This window comes from Peromyscus eremicus, chromosome 23, assembly GCF_949786415.1.
Source record: "Peromyscus eremicus chromosome 23, PerEre_H2_v1, whole genome shotgun sequence".
NCBI lineage: Eukaryota > Metazoa > Chordata > Mammalia > Rodentia > Cricetidae > Peromyscus > Peromyscus eremicus.
This window is the reverse complement of record NC_081438.1, coordinates 39,710,463-39,737,088: the sequence shown is the minus strand read 5'-3', so window position 1 is coordinate 39,737,088 and position 26,626 is coordinate 39,710,463. Positions and strand designations below refer to the sequence as shown.

Below are 26,626 nucleotides of genomic sequence, written 5' to 3'. Positions count from 1 at the left end.
TTTAAAATTCGTACTTATTTTATTTCTATGATGCTTTCCCTGCAGTATGCCCATGTACCACTTGCATGCAGTGCCCAAGGAGGCCAGAAGGGGGCGCTGAATTCCTTGCACCTGGAATCACGCATGGTTATGAAATGCTATGTGGGTTCTGAGAACCAAACCAGGGTCCTCTGGAAGAGTAGCCAGTGCTCTTAACTACTGAGCCATCTCTCCAGACCCTTGATCAAATTTTTAACCAGAGTTTACAAGGAAAGAATTTGCTGGCCCAGAATAGAACTCAAAATCACAGTCAGATGTTATCGACCTATATCCACATGCTGCTTCCAACATTTATGGTGAAGAGCTGGTTTGTTTAAGGTCACTTTCAAACTGTTAGCTGTTTTCAGTGGGCAATCAACACAACACACACACACAGAGGGGAAGGGAGAGAGCAAGCTTTAATAATAATTGTTTAATAAATCTTGCCACAGATAGTTGCAATACTAGATGGGCTTAATTATCTTATTTTTTTTATTCCTTGTCTACATCCGGGGAAACATAGCTAAAGGACCAGAGTTTGACTCATTGCTGTGGTAGAGTGTACATTTTTTTTTTTACTTGATTGTTTTGCTGACAGAGGAAGAGGAAGGGAGGGAGGGATGGATGGATGGACAGAGAAAGACCATGGTTATTGACTAAAGCTCTCATGTGTTGGTCACTGTTCAGTGTGGTAAGGAGCAGAGGACACTGAATGCAGAGGTCACCTGGTACATGTTTCTCTATCTTGCCAGCATTAGAGGGGCATGCTGGGAGCTTTCTGAACTCCAAGTAAAAAAAATCCAGGCTCTTAACCCAATTCCGTCAGCCATAGTTTGCTACAGCTTCTGATGAATACTTGTGTCCTTACATTCCTATGTTGACTACATAAGATTCCTCTTAGGAGAAGGGGCTTTCATCTTTTGGAGGGGGAGGGGGTCAGTAGCCATCATAAAGGCATTTGCAGCCATCCAAAAGCAGTCCAAGGGAGCTGTGCTCTTCAGAGGTCACAGTGAGTTGGTGTTAGCGCTAAACTTAGAGGACAGACCTTGCCAGCTACTGAAACTGTAACTTCCCTCATCTTGAACTTTCCAGCCTCCAAATGTTGTGGAATAATCTTATACACTGTGAAGATGTGTCTTTGCCAAGGCACCTTCTGATTGGTTTAATAAAGAGCTGGATGGCTATAGCTAAGCAGGAAGAGGTTAGGCGGGATTTCCAGGGGGGGGGGGGAGGGGAGAGAGAGAGAGAGAGAGAGAGGGGGGGGAGAGAGGGGAGAGAGGGGAGAGAGGGGAGAGAGAGAGAGAGAGAGAGAGAGAGAGAGAGAGAGAGAGAGAGGGGAGAGAGGGGAGAGAGGGGAGAGAGGGGAGAGAGGGGAGAGAGGGGAGAGAGGAGAGAGAGAGAGAGAGAGAGAGAGAGAGAGAGAGAGAGAGAGAGAGAAGAAGAAGAAGAAGAAGAAGAAGAAGAAGAAGAAGAAGAAGAAGAAGAAGAAGAAGAAGAAGAAGAAAAGAGAAATCTAGGCATGGGAGAGGTCCTAGAGGACAGGCAGAGCAAACAGGAAATGCAAGATGGAAGAGAGGTAAAGAGCCATGAGGCAAAATGTAGATTAATAGAAATGGGTTAATTTAAGTTATAAGAGCTGGTGGGACAAGACTAAGCTATAGGCCAAGCTCTCATAATTAATAAGTCTCCGTGTCATTTTTTGTGAGCTGGTGGCCCAAAGAAAAAATCTATCTACATCCAAACTCTCAGGCATGCACCTTTCTTTCTTATAAATGACTTTGTTTGTGGTATTTTGTTATAGCCAGCCAGATTAAGACACCTACACACACAGCCACACAACGAAACCCTGAGGTCTCTCCTATCTCAGCAGGAGCTCTGCTTACACTGGGCAGCTGTGGAGTCTGGACTGGGACAGAGGACATCTACAAAACTACCAAACCCAAATTCAGGACAGCTGTGAACTCACATGCGCGTGCTTCTCTACAGTAGCTCAAAACACTTTCAAGACCCCAAATCCTAGAAATAGGACATGCAAGGAAAAATGAGAGAGACCCTTCCATCTCTGAACAAAGGCCATAGATGTGTTCCAGTCTTCCACCTTCCAAAGAATAATTAATATAAGCTAACAAAAGCCACATTTCTCCTTAGTTGAACTCAGTCCCCTTTACTCTGCAGCTACACACACAAGCAGCCAGACCTGATTGCCCAGGGTTTCTTCGGGAGCTGGCCAGAGCCTGGCCCGTGCTGTATCTGCATAGTCAGTCCCTTAATCAGCATCCTCTCCAATCCCTGCAAGTCACTGTTTACTGTCTTACTGGTCTCAAAGTCACATGGTCGCACAGGAGGTCCCCACACAACGGTCACGATTCCTCCGTGTTCTCTGGCCCTTTGGTACCTTCTCTTAGACTCATGACTTATTAGTCACTTTATTCTGCCAGAAACTACTGGGAAGTAGACAGAAGGGGAGTGATGTGTCTGCCTGGCTCCGTAAGGGACCCAGCTGAGGCAAGACCCTCCCGTCCATCACTTTTTCCCACTCCCGCAGAACACCTCTGAAAGACTCATCTGAGTCATCAGGAACAAAACTCGGTGACACAAGACACTCCCCGAAACGTCTAAAAAGCTCTTACTTATTTACGAGTGGGGCACTAAGGGCCCAGCCAGCAGCGAAGTCGGGATATTTAAAGGCTGTAGGATTCTCGGAGAAGGCGTAATGGTGAATGATGGTCGACTCTTCATCGTGCAATGCTTTTCCTAGAAACCATTCCTGTTCAACGAAAACATGACATACCATTGTTTTTGAAAAGCCATTTCATGTAAGACTGAAAACAAAGTAATAGCACCAGAACTAGTTAACTAAAATATTAGAGCTAAACTATTTAGTTAACTAAATATCTTGGCATACAGAGTTATCATAAATTATGTATTTCTGCAGGATCCAAATAAAAATATAATTAACACAAGTATGATAATAAATCTATCACAATCTTTATAGTTAAGATGATGATTCAAGGTCAGGTCACTGGTGTGGAAAAATATTAGCCTACATTATAGTATAAATATAAGATTTTTTTCAATGTTCAAAAATTGTCTTACTGCCTACATTTTTTTGTGTGCCATAAATATAAGGATGTTTTCTTCACTGTAAATTGCCTTATTATTTTGATTGTGTGTGTGTGTGTGTGTGTGTGTGTGTGTGTGTGTGAACATGTGTAAGTCAGAGGACAACTGTGTGTCCTTGCATTCAAACTTGACAGTCTTGGCTACAGATGCCTTTACTCCTGAGCCATTTTGCCAGCCTAAGTGCTATTTTCATAGACTGCTCTACGTAAGAGTATAAAAGATATATATATATATATATATATATATTTATATATTTATTTATTTATTTTATGTGAACAAGTCTTCTGCCTGTGTGTTTTGTCTATGCACCACATGGCATGCAGTGCCCATAGAGGCCAGAAGAGGGCACCAGATCTCCTGGAACTGGAGTTACAGATGGTTGTGAGCTGCCCAGTGGATGCTGGGATTCAAACGTGGGTCCTCTGCAAGAGAAGACAGTGCTCTTAACCACTGAGCCATCTCTCCAGCCCCAACCACAGAGGTTGTCAATAAATCTTTGAAAACCTCCTTCCAGAGTTCATCCATTCACTCACTCAATATTTATCAAGAACCTACAACAAGCAGGGATGTGGCTTGTGATACAGAGTGGACAGAAATTAAAGTAAGTGCAATAACTGATGGGGTGGGGGGAGTGTCCCAGAAAAGAGAGGGAAACCTCTTGAGGCAAACATAACATCAAGAAACCCCCAATGAAAAGAAGAATCCAAGAAAGAACAGTAAATATAGTTGGGGTGAAGTCCCCGGGGTAGGGGGGCTGAAATCTTCAATGGTAAGAAAGCCCGGCGTCCGGCACACAGTAGGTGTGGGGAGCCTGATGGGAAAGAGGCAGCAAGACCGGGCTGAGCCTCACGTGCCAGGCTCTAGCAGCCAGAGGAATAATATCTGTGTTCCAAGTGCAGTCAAAACTTCCCACATCCAGCCTGGCTCAGACCGCCACAGCCACTGAGGAAAAGCAAGCCCAGGAGACATGCATGTAGCAAATGACGGAAGGTGTCAGAAAATGATGGCGCCTGGGACAGGAAGAGCTGCTCCCAGACCTGGAGGCCCCGTCCTCAGGGTCCCCTCACCCCCTTCTCACTGAGCTTTCACGACTAGATCTGCGATGACAACATTGTTTTACACAAAACATACGTCCTATTTCATCTCCTGATTACAATGCCCAGCTATTATAAAGCACACGCGATAGTCTATTAATGTTTTTATTGAGGTTATAAACTATTTTAAGGAAGGACTCAATAGAGACCATGGAAAGGACCGTACATCTTCCTTCCCAATGAATAGCTTTCTTAGTGGCTTCATGGAAAGAACAATAATAAAAAAGATAAATCTGGAAAGATAGCTGATATTCTACTAGAATTACCCTTAGCCAGCACCACGCCCCACTGCTGTTAAAAATATATCAAAGTGCCTTATCAGATATACAGCTATTAAAACCATACTATGGAGTGGAAAAGACAGGTTCAAACAAGACAGAGGAGATTAACAGAACCAGCTGAGGAGGCACTTCCACTGAGATCAATTACTTCAATTACTTAACCTTACACATTTAAAACACTGAACAAGAGCCCAAGTTTGCATTTCTAAGAATGACTGGAAGGTAGCAAGGAAAACAGTATCGGAATCAAAACATCTGGTTCCCCGATGCACGCTGCAGTTACTATTTTGATATGGCTTGTTTGTGTTGCTATTGCCTTCTTTTTCTCCTAAGATTTCCAAGAGCAGAGGAAACGAGCCCCACTGGTTTAGGCTGACCTCCACATTACGTCATCTATAGTCTGTCACGCTACTTTCAAGAGAGATAAAACATTCTAGCATTTTCTTCTCTCCGTGCTGCGGAGTTCAAAAGTGAAGGGCAAACCTCTCCCTTGGCCTCTGCTCTGAACTTGCTTCTTGTGAACTCGCTTTGAACTTTTTCCATTTATCACTCTAATTTTCATTAAAAAGTCACTGTGAGTCACCACCTCCCTGCAGAATTAGAACCACAGGTAATGGGGCAGGAGTCTTGGGATGACACAAACGCAAGAGACTGGAACCCCAACATTCAAGTCCGAAGGAAACAAAAGCCTCACAAACGGTTTGCATTAAACACGGCAGCAATGCCCAGGGCTGCGGGACAGCATCACGGGGCAGGACTGGCCAAACCCGCTCCTAACTCTGCCCCCCACCTCGCGGCTTGCCCATGCATTTTTTTTTTTTTTTTTTTTTTTTTTTTTTTTTTTTTTTTTTGGTTTTTTGAGACAGGGTTTCTCTGTGTAGCTTTGCGCCTTTCCTGGAACTCACTTGGTAGCCCAGGCTGGCCTCGAACTCACAGAGATCCGCCTGGCTCTGCCTCCCGAGTGCTGGGATTAAAGGTGTGCGCCACCACCGCCCGGCATTGCCCATGCATTTTTATTAGTAGCTTCTCAGAAATCAACACTAGAAAGAAATCATAACGGATCCTTCCAACACTTAAGATCCACCAGACTCGGTGGTTTTCATTGCAGGGATGAGCTAGGCGGTGTTTGAGAAACCAATCTAATGATGAGTGTTGTCGGGGTTTTCTTTCTGCAGCAGCACATGTGGCCGGCACCCCCAGACATTACCCACACTCCTGTCTGGAGTGAGCCTCGGTGTGGATGGAGCCAGTTCCTACGAATACCAGAAAGAATCCAAGTCTGCTTATCCCAAGTGATCAGGTTGTGAGTTGGGTATGTGGATATCAGACCCAGGATCGTAAGACATCAAAATGATCCGTTTGAGAGCTGGAGAGATGGCTCAGTGGTTAAAAGCACTTGTTGCTGTTACAGAGGACCTATGTTTGGTTCCCAGCACCCACATATCTCACAACCATCTGTAACTCCAGTTCTAGGGGATCCGACGCCCTCTTCTGGTCTTTGTGGGCATTGCCTGCACATGGTGAACACACATACATGCAGGCAACACATCCCTACACATAAGATAAAATAAAACATAAATAAATAAAAACCACTTCTGTGTGCTATATGTGTGGCCTTTTCCGACAGAGAAAAATGGCTTATTTAATTTTGTTCCTATGGAAAACTGGTTGGTAACTCTAAAAAGGTATTGTTGTTGTTTCTAACTTCCTTATGCTGCCAACACAGAAAAATATACATTTTTCACATAAAATGGCTCATTTTATGCTCTTTGTCAGCTATTAACCTCAGAGAATTTTACAGGAGATCTTTCAGAAACCAAGCTTTTATATCAAAGATCTCTTAATCAAAATCACATTTTTTCCGAATTATCGTCCCCCGAGTCAAAACCTGGTTTTGAAGTCGTGCGCACCTTAGACGGGTCATATCGCCGGAGTGCTTCCAGGAGTCTGTGGATTCGTATTCTCGTCTCTTCTTCACAGAAGAAGATCCACGCTGAATTCTTGCTATACGTTACAGAAAAGCTGACGGGAAAAACTGGGTTAGGGCAAATGGATTCACAGCACACATACTATATAGTGCAGCAGATGAGTTTACAGTAAGACTTGTTTGTTTTTGTTTTTCCTGAGACAGGGTTTCTCTGTGTAGCCCTGGCTGTCCTGGAACTCACTCTGTAGACCAGGCTGGCCTTGAACTCAGAGATCTGCCTGCCTCTGCCTCCTGAATGCTGGGACTAAAGGCATTCGCCACCACTACCCAGCAATATTCCTTTTCTTTCTTTTTCCTTTTTTTTCTTTTTTGGAGTTTATAGTAAGACTTAAACCAGTATCTAGGAAATGGGTGAAGGGTAAACAGAAGGAAAAACGTCTAGACTGTTCTCTGTATCTCAGCTTTGTGTCTCAGCTTCGACTGCAAGAAAATCCAGGGACCGGTGGTCTCCAGATGGTAAGGGTGCTTACAATTCATTCTGCCACAACATCAGTTTAGAAGAACAACTTCAAACATGAGTATGAAGCATTCATAAAAAACACATCTCAAAATAAAAACTATGGGGCTGGAGAGATGGCTCAGCAGTTAAGCACACTGGCTGCTCTGGCAGAGGACCTGGGTTTGAGTCCCAGCATCCACATGACTGCTCTCAACCATCTGTAACTCCAGTTCCAGGGGATTCAATGCCCTCTTCTGGCCTCTGTGGGTACTGCATGCAGGTAATACGCAGTTCACAAGCAGGCAAATACTCATATATATATAGTAACTAAACTATAGTAAATCATTTTTAAAAGAAAGTAAGCAAAAACTAATTACTATTAAGAGCCAATCATGGGGAGGAAATCTAGTTAATACAGTAATTGCAAAATATAAAACTCAAACTTACTCCACTTAGTATCTTAGGAAACATATAACCTCTTAACAATTTGAAAAAGTTACTAAGATACGCAAGAGTGCGGAGGCCCAAACGCCAATGATTGACAGCATTTGAGTTAAAGGTACCTACTGCGGTAACAAGGGAAGGATGGTCCAAGCGCCCTCCTGCTTCGCCAACTGATGGAGAAGGAGCACTCTGGGGAGATCCTGGAAACATAACAAGAAGGAAGAGTAAGAATACAACAACCCCTCAAAAATGCAAATGACGCTGCTGTCCCCAGAGTCGCCACGCTACCCTTAGCATCACCCTGTCTCTCACTTTGCTTCAGGGTCTACTGCAATGACGTCAGCGTGTCTCAGAGGAGATCAACCCACTTCCCTGCCCCCAGACCCCAAGAGTGCTCACGAGGATAACTGGAGATTTGCAAATGTAATCAGGGAGAGAAGCCAGGGTTGTTTGTCAGGGTTAACTCAGGGGCACAAAACAAACCTTTATACACACAGAGGCAAAGCATGCTCTGTGAAACCCTCTGTCTGAAGAAAACGATGCAATATCCCATCTACCTCGCATGCCAACTTTGTGCTTAAAATACCCAAAAATCCCTCTAAAGATGTTTTGCACCATAGAAACACCACTCTCTAAGTCTAAATACTAGACCTACCAACCTTAATTACTCAGGCGATAGGAATGGCTTACTGAAAGGCCCACAAATTGATAAATGCAGAAGGAACTAAGAAAGCCTAAAATAAGGCACCATGGCTACATAAACACACACGGATGCAGACAGTGTAACGACCCCAAGGCTGTGCACGTTAGCTTGAAACGTCACTGCTGCTTGCTGTATTTCAAGTCGTTAGGAAAGCCAGCAGTCCGAACGTCTTCTCTCACATGCTTGCGCCTCTTCCTGCAACACACGCTACTGTGTTTCCTACTGTGGGTCAGCTGTAAAGTGAATTCAGGGCGACCCCAACAAGGAATTTAAGAATGAGCTCCTATCATCTGGAGTGCTATGGGGGCAGCCGCAATGACCGCCGCACCACCCACACACGCTGCGCTGACCACTGCACCACCCACACACGCCGCGCTGACCACCACACCACCCACACATGCTGCCCTTGAGATAGGGTGTCAAAATCACTTTGACTCCACACCACTCCTCCAGTACAAACCAATGCATTGCTGAAGAGGAGGTAGCTTTTAATATAAATTGCTGCCGCTGGATATCAAATTCACCCCACTCTCTTCTTCTATGTAGTATTTGTTCCAGTGTTCACGCACAAATTTGAAAAACACAGTCAAAAGTCAGATCAGACGAACGATGTGACACGCTCAGAAAAAAAGCAAGCCTAAAGGCTGAATTAACAGTTACCCAAGATAGAACAAAATCAATAATTCAGGGCCTCTCTACCGTTGCTTCTGAATTATGCACAAATTGTCATCACCTTTTAAAAACTGTAATGTATGCACATAAGCATATATATATTCATGGAGGATTACAGAAGAGCAAAAACCATGTATAAACTAATGATATTAATATTTGCATAATACTGAAATAATTATGTGTGGACGTTCATGTGAACCAGATAAGAAGTACAGCAAATACTGTGAACATCTTGAGATGGAAAGCAAGTGCTAATGAGTCACAAAGTAGCCATTAAAATGATCATAAAAGTTAGCCGGGTGGTGGTGCACGCCTTTAACCCCAACACTCAGGAGGCAGAGGCAAGTGGATCTCTGTGTTCAAGGCCAGCCTGGTCTACAGAGCGAGTTCCAGGACAGCCAGGGCTACACAGAGAAACCCTGTCTTGAAAAACAAAACAAAATAAAATTATGATAAAAGTATTATAACAATGGAAACATCTTTATGTCAAATAGAGAAGCTGGTATGATTCCTATAATAAAGCAGCTTCCCATGTGAGCAAGAACTGAGGGAACCAGAAAGTGACGGTTTGTTTTGTTGTGACAGAATCACGAGCTACATGTTTCCAAAAGCCTTCAGTAAAGTTACCATATGATCATATCTTTTTTGTAAATTGAAACACGTTTCACTTTTCTATTGCTGTGATAACACTGTAACCAAGGCAACTCATAAAAGAAAATGCTTAATTTGGGCTTACGGTGTCCAACAGACATGTCTCTTCATGTTCAAACCCCACTCCTGGTACCGACTTCTGTCTTTGTTGCTTTTCTATTGCTATGATAAGACACTATGACCAAGGCAACTCACAAAGTATTTACTTAGGGCTTACAAATTTCAAAGGATTAGAGTCCACAACAGTCAAGGCTGGGAGCATGATAGGAGGCATGAAGGCCTGACACTCTGGCAGCAGCTAAGAGTTCACATCTGGAGACAAAACCATGAGGCAGAAAAAGCTAACAGGGAAAGGAGTGGGCTTCTGAAATCTCAAAGCCACCCTCAGTGACACATCTCCTCCAACAAGGCCACGCCTCCTAATCCTTCCCAAACAGTTCCATCACTGGGGACCAAGTATTCAAATGTATGAGCCTATGGGGGCCATTCTCATTCCAACCACCACAAGAGGAATGGAATATTCCTCAGATTTCCACTTGCAAATATGTATTCCACATCCCAGTGGTGGGACGTATGGCAGCCACAGGTAGTCCCAGGCTTCCTTGCCAATAGCAAGGACACTTTGCTGGCAGAGGCTGATGCCAGCTTCTGAATGACTTCTACCACAATACAAATTCAGCGAGAGCTTAGCCAGCACAACACAGGAGTAAAACCCTCTTCTGAAACAGATTCTATGGATTAGCAGTGGACTAAACCTACTCCTGACTTCATTACTTTTAATTCACTAAATTGTCTGACAGGTCTCCTCCTACCTACTTCTATTTGTGACTACAAGAAAGGCCAGGTTTCTGTCTGTTTTGTGGCCCTGTATCTCTTAAGAAGTATTTAATAAACGTGTCTTGTGGATTACAGTCCCTGAATGTGTGCTCAAAAGTGGCAAGCAGGTGCCAGCTGCCACACTCAGGAATCTTGACTGATGTGAGAGCAAGCCGAGCTCACCTCAATTATAAAGACATCTTAGTCTAATCTAGCTAAAAAGCCCGAGCTTATATTCTTGTCCCATGCTTCGAAATAATCCAAAGTCACAATAGGGGCTGGTGAGGGGGTTCATGGGTAAAGCTGTTTTCTGCTCAAACCTGACAGCCAGAATTCAATCCCCAGAAGCCACATAAAGGTGGAAAAAGAGAACAACTCCACAAAGTGTTCTCTGACTCCACATACATGTGTGATGCACCACACACATACACACACACACACACACACACACACACACACACACGCACACACACACACACACACACACACACACACACACACAAAATGCAGGCACAATTATAATATCTAAAAAGAATTGTTTTAAAAGGCCACAATGAGATTTTCTATCAAATGATTTAATTTATGTTTAATCCATCACTACAAGATTTAGACTGTGTTTAAAGGTGCTATGTTATCAGCTCTATGGCACCTTTAGACACACACAATGAGCCATTGGAAAGGAGCATTTTTTGGAGTAGAGTGCTTGATCCCTAATATTTGATCCCTGGGTTTGATCCACTGCACTGAAAAGTAAAATTAGAAAAATTAAAAAAAAAAGAGGTACTGGGGAGATGGCCTCATGGATAAGAGTGCTCACTGAGCTTGGATTCCGCAGCATACACGTAAAAGCCAAGCATGACTGTGCATGGCTGTGACCCCAACAATGTGGAGAGCAGAGACAGGAGGACCCCTGAGGTCTGCTGCCTAGCCAGCCTAGCAGAAGAAACAGCAAGCTCCAGGTCAGTGAGAGACCCTGTCACAGAGTAAAGCAGACAGTGAGAGGACAGGACACCTCACAACCTCCTCTGGCTTGCACAGGGGTGTGTACCCATAAACACAAACACATGCACACACATCCATTGTACACAGACCCACAAACATGCACATGCACATGCACACACACATCCATATACACAGACCCACAAACATGCACACGCACACATATATGTGCACACACATCCATATACACAGACCCACAAACATGCACACACACACATGTATGCGTACAAAAAGAAAAGAAAATTCAGAGTTGACAACCACTGGCGGCTTATGCCTGCAATCCTAGCGCATAAAGAAGCTGAGGCAGGAGTACTACTGCCAATTCAAGCCCAGCCTGGGCTACACAGTGAGTACCAAACCTGTGAGGAGAGGAGGAAGAGGAAGAGGAGGGAAAGGGGAGGAGGCAGAAGAGTTTCCAAATAAAAAATTGAGAAGATAAAGAGAATGCTGTGTGGTTACTCTGAGGACAGTAGAGGTGCCCACCATCTAATGCGGCCTGGCCCCAGCCAGGCACTGTTTCAAATCCAACGGGCTATGCAGATGTGTGCAGACAGGTAACCGTAGAACAGAAGCAGCACACAGGGATGAGAGATACATTTGGTCAAATGTGGGTAAACACAAGAGTAGGGGACCACAAAGACTGATCACAGGACTTTTAACCTACCAATATGATCCCCGTGTTTAAACCAAAGCCCACTTCAGCCTCATCACCACCTCCTGGGTGCCATCATCTCTTTAAAGACAGCCCCCAGGATGATGCCTCAGCACTTCCTTTGAACTCATCTGTTGCAAGACACATGCTCATATTTAAAGCAGACAATGATTACTGAAAGCAAACAAATTTAACCTTTAACGTGTGTGTGTGTGTGTGTGTGTGTGTGTGTGGCTGCATGTATAGTTCTGTATCTCATGTATGCAGTACCAGAAGAGGTCAGAAGAGGGCTTTGGATCCCTGGGATTGGAGTTACAGATGGGTGTGAGCCACCTTGTGGCTGCTGGGAATCGAACCCAAGTCCTCTGGAAGAATAACCAGTGCTCTTAACAACCGAGCCATCTCTCCAGCCCCAGCAAACAAAGTTAAAGCCAGCAGTCTAATGCATCGGTGGGTCCCGGTGTATACACATATTCATCTTCCTCATTCGGAAAGGGGCCTTGAGGCCAGGGTCACAGTTGAGAAACGACTTAGTCATCTGATTGGTTCTGTTTTGTGGCGCTGAGCAAGTACTGAGCTACATCCATAGCCCAAGACCACCAACCCTCACACGGAGGGGAACCATGAAGATTTTACGTCTACAGACATGAACAGGACAAATGAAGAGGATCACAAGTGAATATACACCAAAGCACATGAATATTTCAGCCATTGTCAGTAAGTTTAATCATTTCACAGATTCAGCTTCGTACCACTCTCAACTTTCTGCCTCCGTCTGGAAGAAAAGGTTCAATGATTTAACTCAACTGCTCATCTCTCCTTTCAAAAATTTATTTTATATGTGTATGTGTGTGCACCACATGCATGCAGGAGCCTTCACAGGCCAGAAGAGGGCATTGGATCCCCTGGAACTGGAGTACAGATGGTTGTGAGCTGTCACGTGGGTGCTGGGAACTGAACCCAGGTCCTCTGCAAGAGCAGCCAGTGCTCTTAACTGCTGAGCCATCTCTGCAGCCCCTGGTCTCTCTTCGTCCATAGGTATTTCTCAGCCATTGTGATCTGTCCTTACCTTCATACACTGGCCTAAGCTTTGAAGATCAAGACTTTACGTCCTCATCACCCCACCATGTAGCCTCAAGTGCTAGATCAGAGAGCAATCACCAAGACGTGTGCAGGTGGTAGGTAAAGATGCTAAGATCCTGAAATCTAACCCCAACATTGTGTAGCCCTTGGGCACCGAACTGAGCTGTTAGACCAACAAGTAAACTATAATAAAAATCCACATCTGCTTATTATTACAACTCCTTCTGTAAGAGATATATGCTTATTGTCATAATAGGGCTGTATGATATGCTTCTTGGAACATATATGAGACAGATTTATAACCTTTAAATATAGTGTTCGTTTATAGGTTAGAATATTATGAGTGACACTATACTAATATTCTTTCCAAGAACCCAAGTATATGTATGTGTGTGTGTGTGTGTGTGTATATATATCTTTTCCATATACCTGTCTTAATCATTAACTGTTTTTTTCCAGAAAGAAAATGTATTACAGCATTATAAATTTTATTTACAAGCTATGTACTTTGAACTGAACTACTAAATATATTTTTATAGCACATATATATTTAACTAATCATTTCCTCATAAAAGCAGTAAACCTTGGTGTTTAAAGACCTGATTTTTAGGAGCCAAGTATTCCCATCTGAATCTTAGCTTTTTTTTTTTTCTGAGTCATGTGACCTTCAGAGAGTTCCCTGAACTAGCTGCGGGCCTGATTTCCTGTAATGAGCTAACACAATCGTCAGGGGGGATAAGTGAGTTATTACATGCCACGCACTTAACAACTATGATTATCACTGTTGCTTTACGGTATGTTTTGAGCATCTACTATGTACCAGGTACGGTGGCCTGAGGGAGATGAGACTGTCCCTCTGAGCTCACGTATCTGAACACTTGGTACCCACAGCTGTTGGTAGCGCTGTTCGGGGAGGGCTAGGAGGTGTGGCCTTGCAGGAGGCGGCCAGCTTTGAGGTTTCAAAACCTCTGTACCCTTCCCAGTGTTCTCTGTCTCTCTCCCTCCACCCACCCTCCCCTCTGTCTCCCTCCCCGTCTTTTTTGCGTTTCGGTTTCAAATTACAAGCTCTCAACTCGCTGCTCTGGCCACCATGCCTGCCGCCTGCACGCTGCCGGTCCTCACCATCGCGGACTCGAACCCTCACACGCCCACACCATCTCCTTCTTTCGTACATTGCTTTGTTCGTGGTGTTTCATCACGGCACAGACAGGTAACTAACGCGCCAGGCGCGACTACAGGAATATATATAATCAAGAGCTGAAGAAGAGAGCCACCGAGTCCCCGTCCGCTGGGGTCTCACATTCCAATAAGGGCCAGGCCACTCAGAACCCAATCTACCGGAGAATCACAAGGACCTAAGCCAGCCATAATGCCGATGTAGGTCAAGGGCTGGCCTAAGAAGCCACTGCTCACTAACGAACCCAGAATGACTGCCATGCAGACCTGCTGACGGGTGCTTCTGGCCTGGCTCCCCCAGAGGTGGTACAAGCAAATCACTCACCTCTCTCTCTACAGCGGGTTCCTTTCTGCAGAAAGCTGACTGGCCAGGAGTGAAATGATGCGCTCCTGCCTGCAAATGGCAAAGCACAGGGCACAGCGAGGGCCCCAGAATAAGAATGAGGGTGATGTGCACCCAGTGAAAACCAGTTATGATGCCAACCGAGGTCCCAACTGTCTCCACTCCAAGCCTGGCCCTACGCACTAGATGTCTCGATGGTCCCTTACACGCCACCTTCCCAAACACGAGCTCAGCCTCTTGGCTCAGAGTAGCAGCACATCTTTCTTTTCTTCATCCACTCATACATCCAGTCAGACATCATCTCCTGCCTCCATCCACAGGAACCCAGCAAACTTACAATCTCAAGGCTTGCTTCAAATGCCCTAACTTGTACGTGTCTTTCCACGTGCGGTTAGACGTGTCCTTGCCTGTATTCTTGGGGTGTTACGTTTGTATGCAGCCATGTAGCAACTCACCCATCTGGAAGCACATGTTCCCCACAGTACAACAAGCCCCCTGACCCAGAGCAGGGTACCACACCCAGTGACATGCAAGCCGGAGAGGCTGCCCCTGCCGACACCACCTCATCACCTGCATGAGGCACTCACCTGCATGTACTGACTCTTTTTTTGTTGTTGTTTTTGTTTTTTTTTTGTTTGGTTTTCGAGACAGGGTTTCTCTGTGTAGCTTTGCACCTTTTCCTGGAACTCACTTGGTAGCCCAGGCTGGCCTCGAACTCACAGAGATCCACCTGGCTCTGCCTCCCGAGTGCTGGGATTAAAGGCGTGCGCCACCACCGCCCAGCCTCATGTACTGACTCTCAACTTGGTCCTCCTGTCTCCAATGACACTGATGTTACCTCTAGAGGACAGAGTCCTAAAGCCATCTGCGTTTTCAGGTTCCTGACTCCAGACCCTACACGACAACATCCCACTGACCATGCTGGATCACAGGGTGTCTGCCACGCTTGGGAGAACGGAGCACCTGCCACCTGCTTCCTTCACGACCTTTGTCATTAGCTTCAGCTACCACTTTGACATAGCCTAGAGTCCTCTGAGGGAGTCTCGAAGGAGGGATTGTCCAGATCCGACTGTCCTACGGTCATGTCTACAAGAGATTGCCTTGCCTGATGATTGATGTGGGAGGGCCCAGTCCACTGTGGGTGGCACCAACCCCAGGCAGGTGGGCCTGGGCTGTAAAAGGAACCAGGCTGAGCGTGAGCCAGTGAGTGAGCCAGCAAGCAGTGCTCGTCCACGGGTTCTCCTTCAAGTTCCTGCTTCACTTCCTGCCTTGACTTTCCTCAGTGATGGACTGGGAAGCAAAAGTCAAAGAAACGCAGCTTCTCCAGACTCACACAGGGCAGGTATCTAGGGCAGCAAATACTCCAGGTACCGGCCAGCCAAAGGCAGACAACAAATATTGATGAGATGGCTTCTCAGCCACATGAAGACTTCATTATTGCTGGGCAACCGCCACCTTGAGTCGCAATGTTCTATTTCCTGTGCTGCATGCATACACTAAGTAAAGGCACGTGTATAAAAGGCATGTTTCCGAGCTGGTAGCGGCTGAGCAGGAAACGGCACTCAGGCACCAAGCCTGACGGCCTGAGCTCAGTCCCTGGGATCCACATTATGGAAGGGGAGAACTGACTCCAGTAAGCTGCCCTCTGAGTTCCACGGCACACAGCACGGCAGGAATGCATCAGAAGACACAGACACAAAATAAATGAATACACAATGACATTTTAAAGCATTAAAATAAAGAAAAGATGCTTCCAAGAATCCTAGCTGTGGATTAAAAAGAAACAGTTATTTTAGTGAAAGAATTTCTTTTCTCCTGGGATATTTTGCCCAGTTACTTGCAAAAAATACTTATTAATAATATTACTTATTTTTATTATATATTTATCATTGTATATGATTATTAATATATTATTGTACAAAAATGTTATTAATATATATTCATAAAATGAATAATAGATATCCAGTAGATGGAAGGATGGATAACTTCTTATTCAACAGCACTGTAATAAAGTCTCCAATGTAATAAAAAAGACCTTATATGACAAATTAACATCTGTCAATCTCTACCCGGAAGAAAGAGTTGTGAGTGAATAAGCACCCATTTGTTTTCATCTCAAAAGGAAAATATAGTGATAATATTAAAAAGCTGAGGCAAGGCAGGCGTGGTATCCCACGCCTTTAATCCCAGCACCAGCAGGCAAAGGCAAGTGGATCTGTATGAGTTCAAAGTCAGCCTGGTCTACACAGTGAGTTCCAGGCCAGCCAGGACTGCATAGTAAAGATTGTATCTAAAAAAATAAATAAATAATACAAATAAAAAAGATGGAAAAAGAAAAGGCTGCATAAAATCAGTCGCACTGCTGATTCTCAACACTAACCTTCTAATGAAGTACCTCGCACCGTCTCTCTGCCAATAAAACACATTTCTAAAATTACCAAGTGTGAGGCCGTCCTTCTCCAGGCTCTTTGCGCCAGGCTCTGCCAGCTTCCCCGGCTTGTTTTATGGAGATGGGGTTGTTTTAATCTAATGAGCCAAGGCCTGACTAACTCAGCTCCAGAAAATGGCAATTCCCACAATTTTCCATGAACAAGCAAGAGGAATAATTTATTGGCAAGGCTGAGGTTCTGCCAGGTTTTAAATAAGCCTTAGAGTCTCCCCACAAAAGCAGGCGGTGAAATTAGAAGCTATATGTGGAGGAGCGGGGAGAGGGGGCCGGGGAGAGGGGGCCGGGGAGAGGGGACGGGGAGAGGGGGCCGGGGAGAGGGGGCAGGGGAGAGGGAGCCGGGGAGAGGGGGCCGGGGAGAGGGGGCCGGGGAGAGGGGGCCGGGGAGAGGGGGCCGGGGAGAGGGGCAGGGAAGAGGGCAGGGGAGAGGGGCTCTAATGGAGCTGGCACCGTCCCACTGTGGCCAAAAGCAGAGTGATCTGCCCGTACCCAAATCAAGCACCACTCACTTGCGGTGTTTTCTCTGTTGGTTGATTGTCTGGAGGAGTGAAAGTCTAATTTGTCCACCGTTCAGCCCATGTTTCAGTCTGCAGCATCGTTCTGAACTTTGGTCCCTGCTCCCCACAACACCCTCCACCTACCCAGTCCTCCTACAGTGACTTACTGCCTTGCCCCCCCCCCCCCATCTACAGGGAGCTTTTCATTGTGCTGAACGCAATGGACATTGTCATCATACCACCTTCAAAGGTGCCTGGATCCCCGTGATGTTGTTAAGCTTTGTGTCTCCCTTCCTTTTTTCTTCCCACTTCATCTTATGGTGAAACTCCTTCCATTCCCATCATTTTAGGCAGGTACCCTTGATAACTAGACGCCACATTGTGGAAGGTTAAGTTAAAAAAAAAAAAAAAAAAAAAAAAAAAGACCCAGATGACAGCCTTTCTCTGCATCACAACGTAGCTGTAGCAAGAGAAGAGGAACACAAACAATTCCTGTGAGAAGGAATCGTGCTGGGCTCATAAACCGAAATTCAAATCATAATTGGCACCAGATGCCGCGGACCTAACATGTATTTAAACAGAAATCAACTCCGGTGCCTGATTTATTAGGAAAGCGGCACACACACGCTTCTCCGGGGCCCTTCCTTCACGAAGCTCCTCGCCTGCATGCCTCTCTAGACAGTCAGTTTTACCATTTCACATCACTTTTCCATCGGTAGAGCAGGGAAAGAAAAAAGAAGAAGGAAAGAAAAGAAACCTATAGGAAAAATGGCGTTCCTTCAAAACCCGCAGTTGCCCTCCTATTTAGGGACCTGATATTTCATCGACCATGGTGAACATTCTTCTCTCTCCATTCTAACCTGAAAGGACTCTAGTTTGCCGCCCCCCCCACACACATGATTGCTCTTCCCCACAAGGATGACTGTTCAAACTCCAGACCCCGCCAGGCATCCCAGAGTACACCTTTCTGAGAATTCACATTGTTACCTCCAGAACTGTGATATGAATCCACATCCTTTGGCTGATTTCCCCCTCTCTGTTACCTAATTTCACAGGACTCACACCCCTCCATCGTCTCCAACCTCAAACGCAAAACCGATGTGAACCAACTCACTCTCTACATTGGGCCCTGCTTCTTAAACAGTGTCGCAAGGACATCGCGGTTTTCACAAGCCTGCGGGGTGTCTAAAACCTCCTTTTCATATAGACAAGCGGGCCTAATAAAGTTACAGACGCCCGCTGCATAAGTACAGTAGCATGTTTGTGCTGTACACCCAACCTCTACCGAATGGCATCATGCACAGCATGAAACAGTTACCGCTTGCCTTCAAAGTAAAAAGAATTGGAATGCCCCTTTTCTAAGGTTCCTCTATAATCTTTCACACCGGAGCAACCTACAGCTGCAGTCGGCACTGGGTAAAACCTGATAATTTACTGATTAGAAAAAAAAAAAAAATGATGCTAAAAATTAGAAACCGGCCAGGAGGTGGTGGCACAGGCCTTTAATCCCAGCACTCAGGAGGCAGAGGCAGACAACCTATCTCCGTGAGTTCAAGGCCAGCCTCGTCTACAGAGCAAGTTCCAGGACAGCCAGGGCTACACAGAGAAACCCTGTCTTGAAAAACAAAACAAGAAAATTATAAACATCAAGGTGACTATAAACTGCACGTCATACTTCAAGCGGGAATATTCTAGAACACAAGAAAAATAGTTCCGCCACTCCAGCAGCCACTAGGAGCTCACTACTAAATTTCACATAGAGTTAGCACAGGCATCTACTTCTTATTCACGCTGTAATAATGAGGAATGTTTGTGGTTTTAATAAGACCGTGTTTCAGCACCTTGAGGCAAAGCAAGCCCAGGTAACGGCCCCACCAACACAAAGGGAGCAGCTAGGAGGAGACTCGTAATCACAGAACTGATTCCATTTTTGCGCCTTGATTTTTTGGCAGGCTTCAGAGCAGCGTGCAACCTGATAGGAGCGATGAATAAATAAACAGCAGTTCTGGGAATCTGCTACCGTGGGAGGCACGGATATTTTGAGCTATCAGATAAATATTCAAATGATAAAAGCTAACTGCTGATTGCCCCTCACAGGGCAACTTTTAGGAATGGTCTCAGAAGGCATTCTGAGAGAGGAATATTGTAAGCTAAAGGCTTCCTGCTCAGGTCCTGGGAGAGCACCCCTCACCCACTCATCACAGTCCCGCGCACACCGTCGCACACGGGGGCCCCCTTATTTGCGGCCCTTGCATGCGCCCACCACTGTCCCGGCAAGACTGACAGCTTTTCCCATTTCCCCATCACAGCTCTGAGGCAGGCTAAGCTGTCAACACTTCCCCAAAAGTATGCCAATTCCCTGAAACAGTTTCCAGTTTGATTTCAACTAGGGAGCGCTCCTGCTTTATAAGGCGACGTTTCCTCGCTCTGTTGGCACAGCTCAGCAATTAATTCTCAGAAAATGACCTTTCTCAAGTGCTCACAGAGTCCCAAGGCAAAGCATCTCATCGCTGCCCCCCACCCACCCCAAGAACTGCCTACAGACCCAGGACTAGCTGTCAACTATTTTTAAACCTCTGAAATGCCATTCGTGGAATTAAACCAAAGCTTTAATCCCATATGAGAGATAGAAAGCTACATAAAGAGGGAAAGATCCAGAACTAAGCATAGCTACAAATTCTGCAATCTTTTGACTGACAAAAGCCTTGTTAATCCACATCTGAACCTGCCTAAGGCAAACAGCGCACTCCAACGCTCCTCAGCAAATTAAGTCTGAGCGCTACAGATCCGGCCTCTCTACTTAGCCCTCCTAGCTGAGCTCCACCCGGGGATGTAATGTCAGGGTAACAGTAACAGTTGATCTTATAATCAGAAGGGGGGTCTCTTTATCACTTTAGACTCTATTTACAATCACGAAAATTAAACACCGCCCCACCCCACTTAATGGCATTACTTAACTACATCTTTTTACATGTAAAACCAATATCGCCACCTAGTGGCAGCCAGTGTCCTATCTCACTGAGGATGTAACGAGACAACCGCCTGGGACAAACGGAGCTGCTTCCAAAAGTTGAGACAATACATCAATAGAAACACTGTCTCTAATACTGTATTTGGCACTCCAGTAGGTACGGGGTAGAGGGTGCATACAAGAAAAGTAGAGGTGGGTCCTGCCTTGCTCTGGTATCTGAACATACGACAGACAGACACCAGGACAAGAGGTGCCATGAAGAGGCCTTGGTGGGATGCCAGTCAGAACAGGAGCAACAAGGTTATCTACAGATGAAAGTTTCCATCACACTGGACTGAGGTCACTAGCCTGAACAAAAGTACTAACAGCCACTTTTTTCTTCATTTTATTTTTATGTATATGTGTGCTTTTCCTGCCTGTGTATCTATGAATCACATACATGTGGTGCCCACAGAGGCCAGAAGTAGGTGTCAGATCCCCTGGGACTGGAGTTACAGATGGTTGTGAGCCTCTGTCTGGGTGCTGGAAACCAAACCCAGGTCCTCTGAAAGAGCAGCCAGTGCTCTTAACCACTGAGCCAACTCTCCAGCTCCCAGCCATTCTTTTTGAACAAAGGAACCTTAAAAACACGATGAAATGAAACAAGCGAGTCCCCAAGGACGATTACTCCAAGACTTCCCTCTCCCGTCTAGGACGTCCACAGCAGTCGGATTGAGAGACTGGAAGTTAAATGAAAGTTACTGAGGGCTACAGGAAAGTGAGGGGGCAGGGAGATGTTTAGAGGTACACAGTATTGGTTTTATGGGATAAAGGGGCTCTGGAGATGTACTGCCAACAGGAATATACCTGATGTGACTGAACTGTGCCCTTGAGATACTCACTGTGGGCTGGAGAGGTGGGTCAGCCATTAAGTGCACTGGCTGCTCTTGCAGAGGACCTAGGTTCGGTTCCCAGCACCCACATGGCAGCCCACAACTGTCTGTGACTCCAGTTCAGGGCATCTGATGCCCTCTTCCGGCCTCTTCACCATGTACATCTGATGCACAGACACACAGACAAAAAATACTCATACACATAAAGCAAAATAAATGAATCTTTTTAAAATCTTTTTAAAAGAAAAGAAACATCTATTACAACAGAAAAGAAAGTAACTCAGAGAAGAGAATGAATTTGGGGGAGCCAGGGGGAGCCACACAAACACAGCCTGGTTCTGAGTAATCAAAAGTTGACGGGATTCAGCCTGTTCTCTGCTTTCAAAATCTGTGGAAGAGGACGTCAAACAGGTAGCAAGTCAGAGCGCACACATCGGAAGACACAACGGGTTTGTACGTGATACAGACGTGGGGCCAGGACTGGCAGCTGTGGGCCAAGGCGGTGCAGAGAATCCAGGCCTGGTGGCAGCTGCTTGTCATCTCAGGGCTCAGAAGGCAGCTCTTCCCACCACTACACCAGTGTGTGCACATATGTGGATTATGTGCACACAAGTGCAGTTACCCTCAGGGGCCAGAAGATGGCCTCAGATCCCCCCCGGAGCTGGAGTTGTATAAAAGTGCTTGGTTTTTTTGTTTTTGTTTTTGTTTTTGTTTTGTTTTTTTTTGTTTTTGTTTTTTGTTTTTTTGTTTGTTTTTTTTTTTTTTTTTTTTGGTTTTTCGAGACAGGGTTTCTCTGTGTAGCTTTGCGCCTTTCCTGGAACTCACTTGGTAGCCCAGGCCGGCCTCGAACTCACAGAGATCCGCCTGGCTCTGCCTCCCGAGTGCTGGGATTAAAGGTGTGCACCACCACCGCCCAGCCTAAAAGTGCTTGTTATTCAAGCACCAGGACCTGACTTCAGATCCAGAGCACCCAAGTCAAAGCTGGGCATGCGCGGCAGGCTGCCTCTGAAACCCCAGCCCGAGGAAAGCCACCAATGAGTGGATCCTGAGGCTAACGGCAGCCAGTTTAGCCTTCCTGGGACTGCTGAGTAAGTTCCAGGCCAGTGGGAGATCCTGCTGAAGGATGGAAGGAAAGAAAGAAAGAAAGAAAGAAAGAAAGAAAGAAAGAAAGAAAGAAAGAAGAGGGGAGGGGAGGGAAGGGAAGGGAAGGGAAGGGAAGGGAAAGGAAGGAAGGAAGGAAGGAAGGAAGGAAGGAAGGAAGGAAGGAAGGAAGGAAGGAAAGGATGAGTGAGTGAGTGAGGGAAGTGGGGGATGGCTTGCTTAAGAACTACACCAAGGTTGTCTGCTGGCCTACACACATGCACAGGCCCCAGTGTGCATGCATGCACACATATACACACACCTGTTTATATGCACACACATATATACACACATGTATATATATATATACACACATATGTATATACACATACACACAAACATACACACATGTATACACACACGCACACACACACACACACACACACACGCACACATGCTCGTGCACACACACAGGAACTGTTGACGGTCACCACTGTTCTGGATCCACCCCCTCTCTCGGGAGGAGCTGGGAGTGAAGCTCAGCGTAGAGCTCATTCGTACCTGTCGAGTGTGAAGGAAGCTGATGCTAATCCCCAGACACCAAACCAAACCACAGGAGACACTGAGGGGCACGTTCTCCATTCCCAATCACAACTGATGGGTCCGGCTTCGGTGGGAGCCTCAAGCCACCCTCCCCCAGAGCCTAGAATCAGTGTTAAGTATCCAGTAACCAAAGCCCCAAAGGAAACAGGCACAGCCAGTCCCATATGTATATATATGCATCATTTCTCTTATATATAAAAAAGGAACACTTTATAATTTCTATTGCTTCCCATCAACAGGTACCCAGAGGTCTCATCATCACTATGAGCCAAGTCCCAGGAGCACTACTCACCATGAAGTGCCAGGGAGACTGTCAGGTGCACATGCGCACACACACATACACACACATACACACACACACACACACACACACACACACACACACACATGAGAAAGAACAAAAGGGTGGGAGTGACCATACAGAAGAGAAAATATGGAGTGAATTCAATCACCTAGGCTTAGTTGGCGCAGGGTATCATCCATATTATTGACAAGAACTATAGCACCATTTAAATAGCGAGATATCATATAAACACTGCTTCTGAGAGATGGAAGGTATTTCTGAGAGCAGGGCACAAGGAAAAGTGTGCCCACGGTTCCCAGGGGAGTAAGTGATCCAGTCTCGTTGTGTCTGAGGTCATCACTAACTACACAAGGTCTCTCTCACTGGGGGAGTTTACTCAGTTCACGGTTGCCTGAACCCGAAAGTGTTCCTTCTCCTCCCTGTGGCTCCCCACACCGCCTCTCATCAGCACCTCGAGTGGAACAGAGAGGATAAGCAAGGGAGAGTACAGATGGGCGGTCTTGAGGGCCAAGGCAACCGATGCAGAGAGAGGGACTTGGAGGGGTGTGTGTGTGTGTGTGTGTGTGTGTGTGTGTGTGTGTGTCTGTCTGTGTCTGTGTGTGTGCGTCTGTGTGTCTGTGTGTGTCTGTGTGTGTGTGTGTGTGTGTGTGTGTGTGTGCGCGCGCGCGCACGGCTGTGTGTCCGTGTTTCTGGGCTTCTTAAAGAAGAAAATGTCTGCCAGCCATGTTGATGCACGCCTTTAATTCCAGCACCCAGGAGGCAGAGGCACGCAGAGCTCTGTGAGTTCAAGGCCAGCCTGATCTATATAACAAGTTCCAAGCCAGTCAGGGCTACATAGTGAGACCCTGTCTCAAAGGAGGAAGAAGGAAAAGAAATAGAAAGAGGAAGAGAAGAAGAAGAAGGAAGAGAGTAAAAGGGAGAAGGAAGAAGAAGGGGAGGAGGAGGAAATGGAGAAGGAGGCAGGGGAGAGAGGAAAAGAAGAAAGCGTCCACAGACAGGACAGCAGACCCCCTTCCTTATCTTCAGTCTCAAGTCAACTGCAATTGAAAAACCGTGGAACACATCATACGTAACTCTCATCCTTAAAACTACGTGCTATTCTGAGACATCCGGTAAAATATCGTGCCGTCTCAATGCCCTGCCAGGACACCCAACAGGCCTGTGTCCAGCACAGCCTCAGTTTATACTCGCCCACTGGTGACGACCAGTCATGTCAGACACAGAGCTGACCTCTACCATTCAAGCGCCCCCTGGTGCTGTCCAAGGCATCATGGTAATGTGCTAACAGCTCCATTACAATACACTGTTCTAATTACTCTGCTTTTAGATACCACTAATCTCCTATCGTGCTTAGTTTATAAATTAATTTTATCTAGGTAATACAGGTGTGCCAGGGAGGAACACAGCAAATAGAATCCGGGTCCCTCTGTGGCTTGAGATACCCACTAGGAGGCTTGCACTATGCCCTCACCAATTAAAGGGAATGACCTACGAGAAGGCGGAGCCTGTTCAAACCACCTACATTATTCAGAACAGCCTGAGATTCAGTTCACACCTCTTTCAAATGCCATTAAAATGTAGCTGTGTGCATATTTTTCTCTCCATAATCCTGGGATATTACACTATAAGTCAGATCAAAGATTCAATTAATAACATCCAATTAAAAAAGAAAAACACAGGAAGAGCCTCATAGAGAGGGCGCTACAGTAAGATTAATGAAAATGTTATTTCAACATGAAAATTGCCTTAGAACTTGTTGCCAAGAGTTTGCATGTTAATTAGCTCTAGTTCTTTTAAAACGTTATTTCTCCCATTTTATTCTGTCATGACAAAGCCATGGTACTCCTACAAAATTATGTAACTCCTGTAATTAAACATACACATACTATGAGAGAACGTTTTCAGCAATATTCAATATTAAATTAGTACGATGAGTCCAGAGAGTTATTCTCACCTACATAAAATTGATTTTCTACAGATTCGGGGAAACATAAATATCTCAGTACATACACAATGACCCCTAGCCACCCCGAGTCTTCTCCACATACCTGTGTCAGATTTGCTGCCTGCTTTAAGATGTCCCTTCTCAGCTCTTCCGCCCTCTTGGCATGAAAAGAATTACTTTGACTCTGGATGACAAACACAATTTCTTTTAAGTCTAAAACAAACAAACAAAAAGTTTCCAAGTTGTTTTTTTTTTTTTTGACAGTGATTAAAATGAACGTAAGAATACGAGCAGTTTTAAGGCAAACATTCAAGCACCAAGCTCTGAAGGGGAAATGGTACACTTTTAAAAATTGTGTGTGTAGAAGTGTTCGCCTGCATGTGTGTATGTGCACCACATGCATGCAATGCCTGTGGAGGCCAGAAGGGGGCGTCAGATCTCCTGGAACTGGAATTACAGCAGCTGTGAGCTGCCATGTGGGTGCTGAGAACTGAACCCAGGTCTTCTGCAAGAGCAGCCAGTGGTCTTAACCATTGAGTCACTTCACCAATCCCAGAAATTTTTATTTATATAACTCTAGAACCACTATCTTCTCTACCTTTAAAGCAACATCCAAAAATTCCTTCCTAGAAGTGCCAAGCAAACAAGCTTACCATACTACACCACGCCTTAGGGAACAAACTACCTTTCCCCCTGCGTCTGCAAAACAAACCTGCCAAACGGCCCAGTGACTTCCCAAAGGTCCCAACGTAACCCTACGCTGTGCTATGGGGTGAACTGTGCCCCCTCCAAAGGGCATATGCTGAGTTCTGGTCCTCAGAACACGATCCTGTTTGGAGTTGGGTCTTCCAGAGTCATCAGGCTAAAGTGAGGTCATTACAGAGGCTCCTAACCCAGTATGACTACTGTCCTTAGAGGAGGGGAACTGGACACTCCAACCCACATTGTAAAGATGGTGTGAAAACACAGTGTAAGCCAAGAAAGAGCCTGGAGAAGGTCTTCCCCCATAGCCCTCAGGAGCCAACCCTACAGACAGCTTCACCATAGCTTTTAGCCTCCAAACTTCTGACAAAACAAACCATTTTGTTACATAAGACCAACACAATCTATTTATAGGAAGCGAAAGTTTCCTTTGGCTTAAGTTTTGGTGGTCCCCACACATGGCAGCTCGGCCTCATTGTTTTCAGGACCCCGGCACAGTGTGTCATGGAAGGGAATGTGTGGTGCATGGTGCCCACTGTGGTTCAAATTTGAAATGTCCCTCACAGGCTCATTCGGAAAGCTTGGTCACAGCTGCCGCTGCTATTGTGAGAGGCTGTGGAACCTTAACCATCATGTTGAGTCTGCCTGCAGAGTAGGTCACTGCCTCCTGGCTCACATTCTGCTTCCTGATTGGCTATGATCTGGGGAGACGCTACATAGTCCCA

At 45.7% G+C, this 26,626-nt stretch overlaps 1 protein-coding gene across 1 annotated transcript in view; it reads right to left on the bottom strand.

The window, feature by feature from the left end:
• B3glct (beta 3-glucosyltransferase) overlaps positions 1–26,626 on the bottom strand; it is a 93,947-nt gene that overhangs the window by 38,113 nt on the left and 29,208 nt on the right. Inside the window, exons 4-7 of the mRNA XM_059248978.1 lie at positions 25,303–25,412; positions 7,510–7,586; positions 6,427–6,538; positions 2,649–2,785 (exon numbers count right to left, since the gene is read on the bottom strand). Coding sequence (XP_059104961.1) covers positions 2,649–2,785; positions 6,427–6,538; positions 7,510–7,586; positions 25,303–25,412 — 436 coding nt within the window. The remainder of the gene's footprint in view (positions 1–2,648; positions 2,786–6,426; positions 6,539–7,509; positions 7,587–25,302; positions 25,413–26,626) is intronic.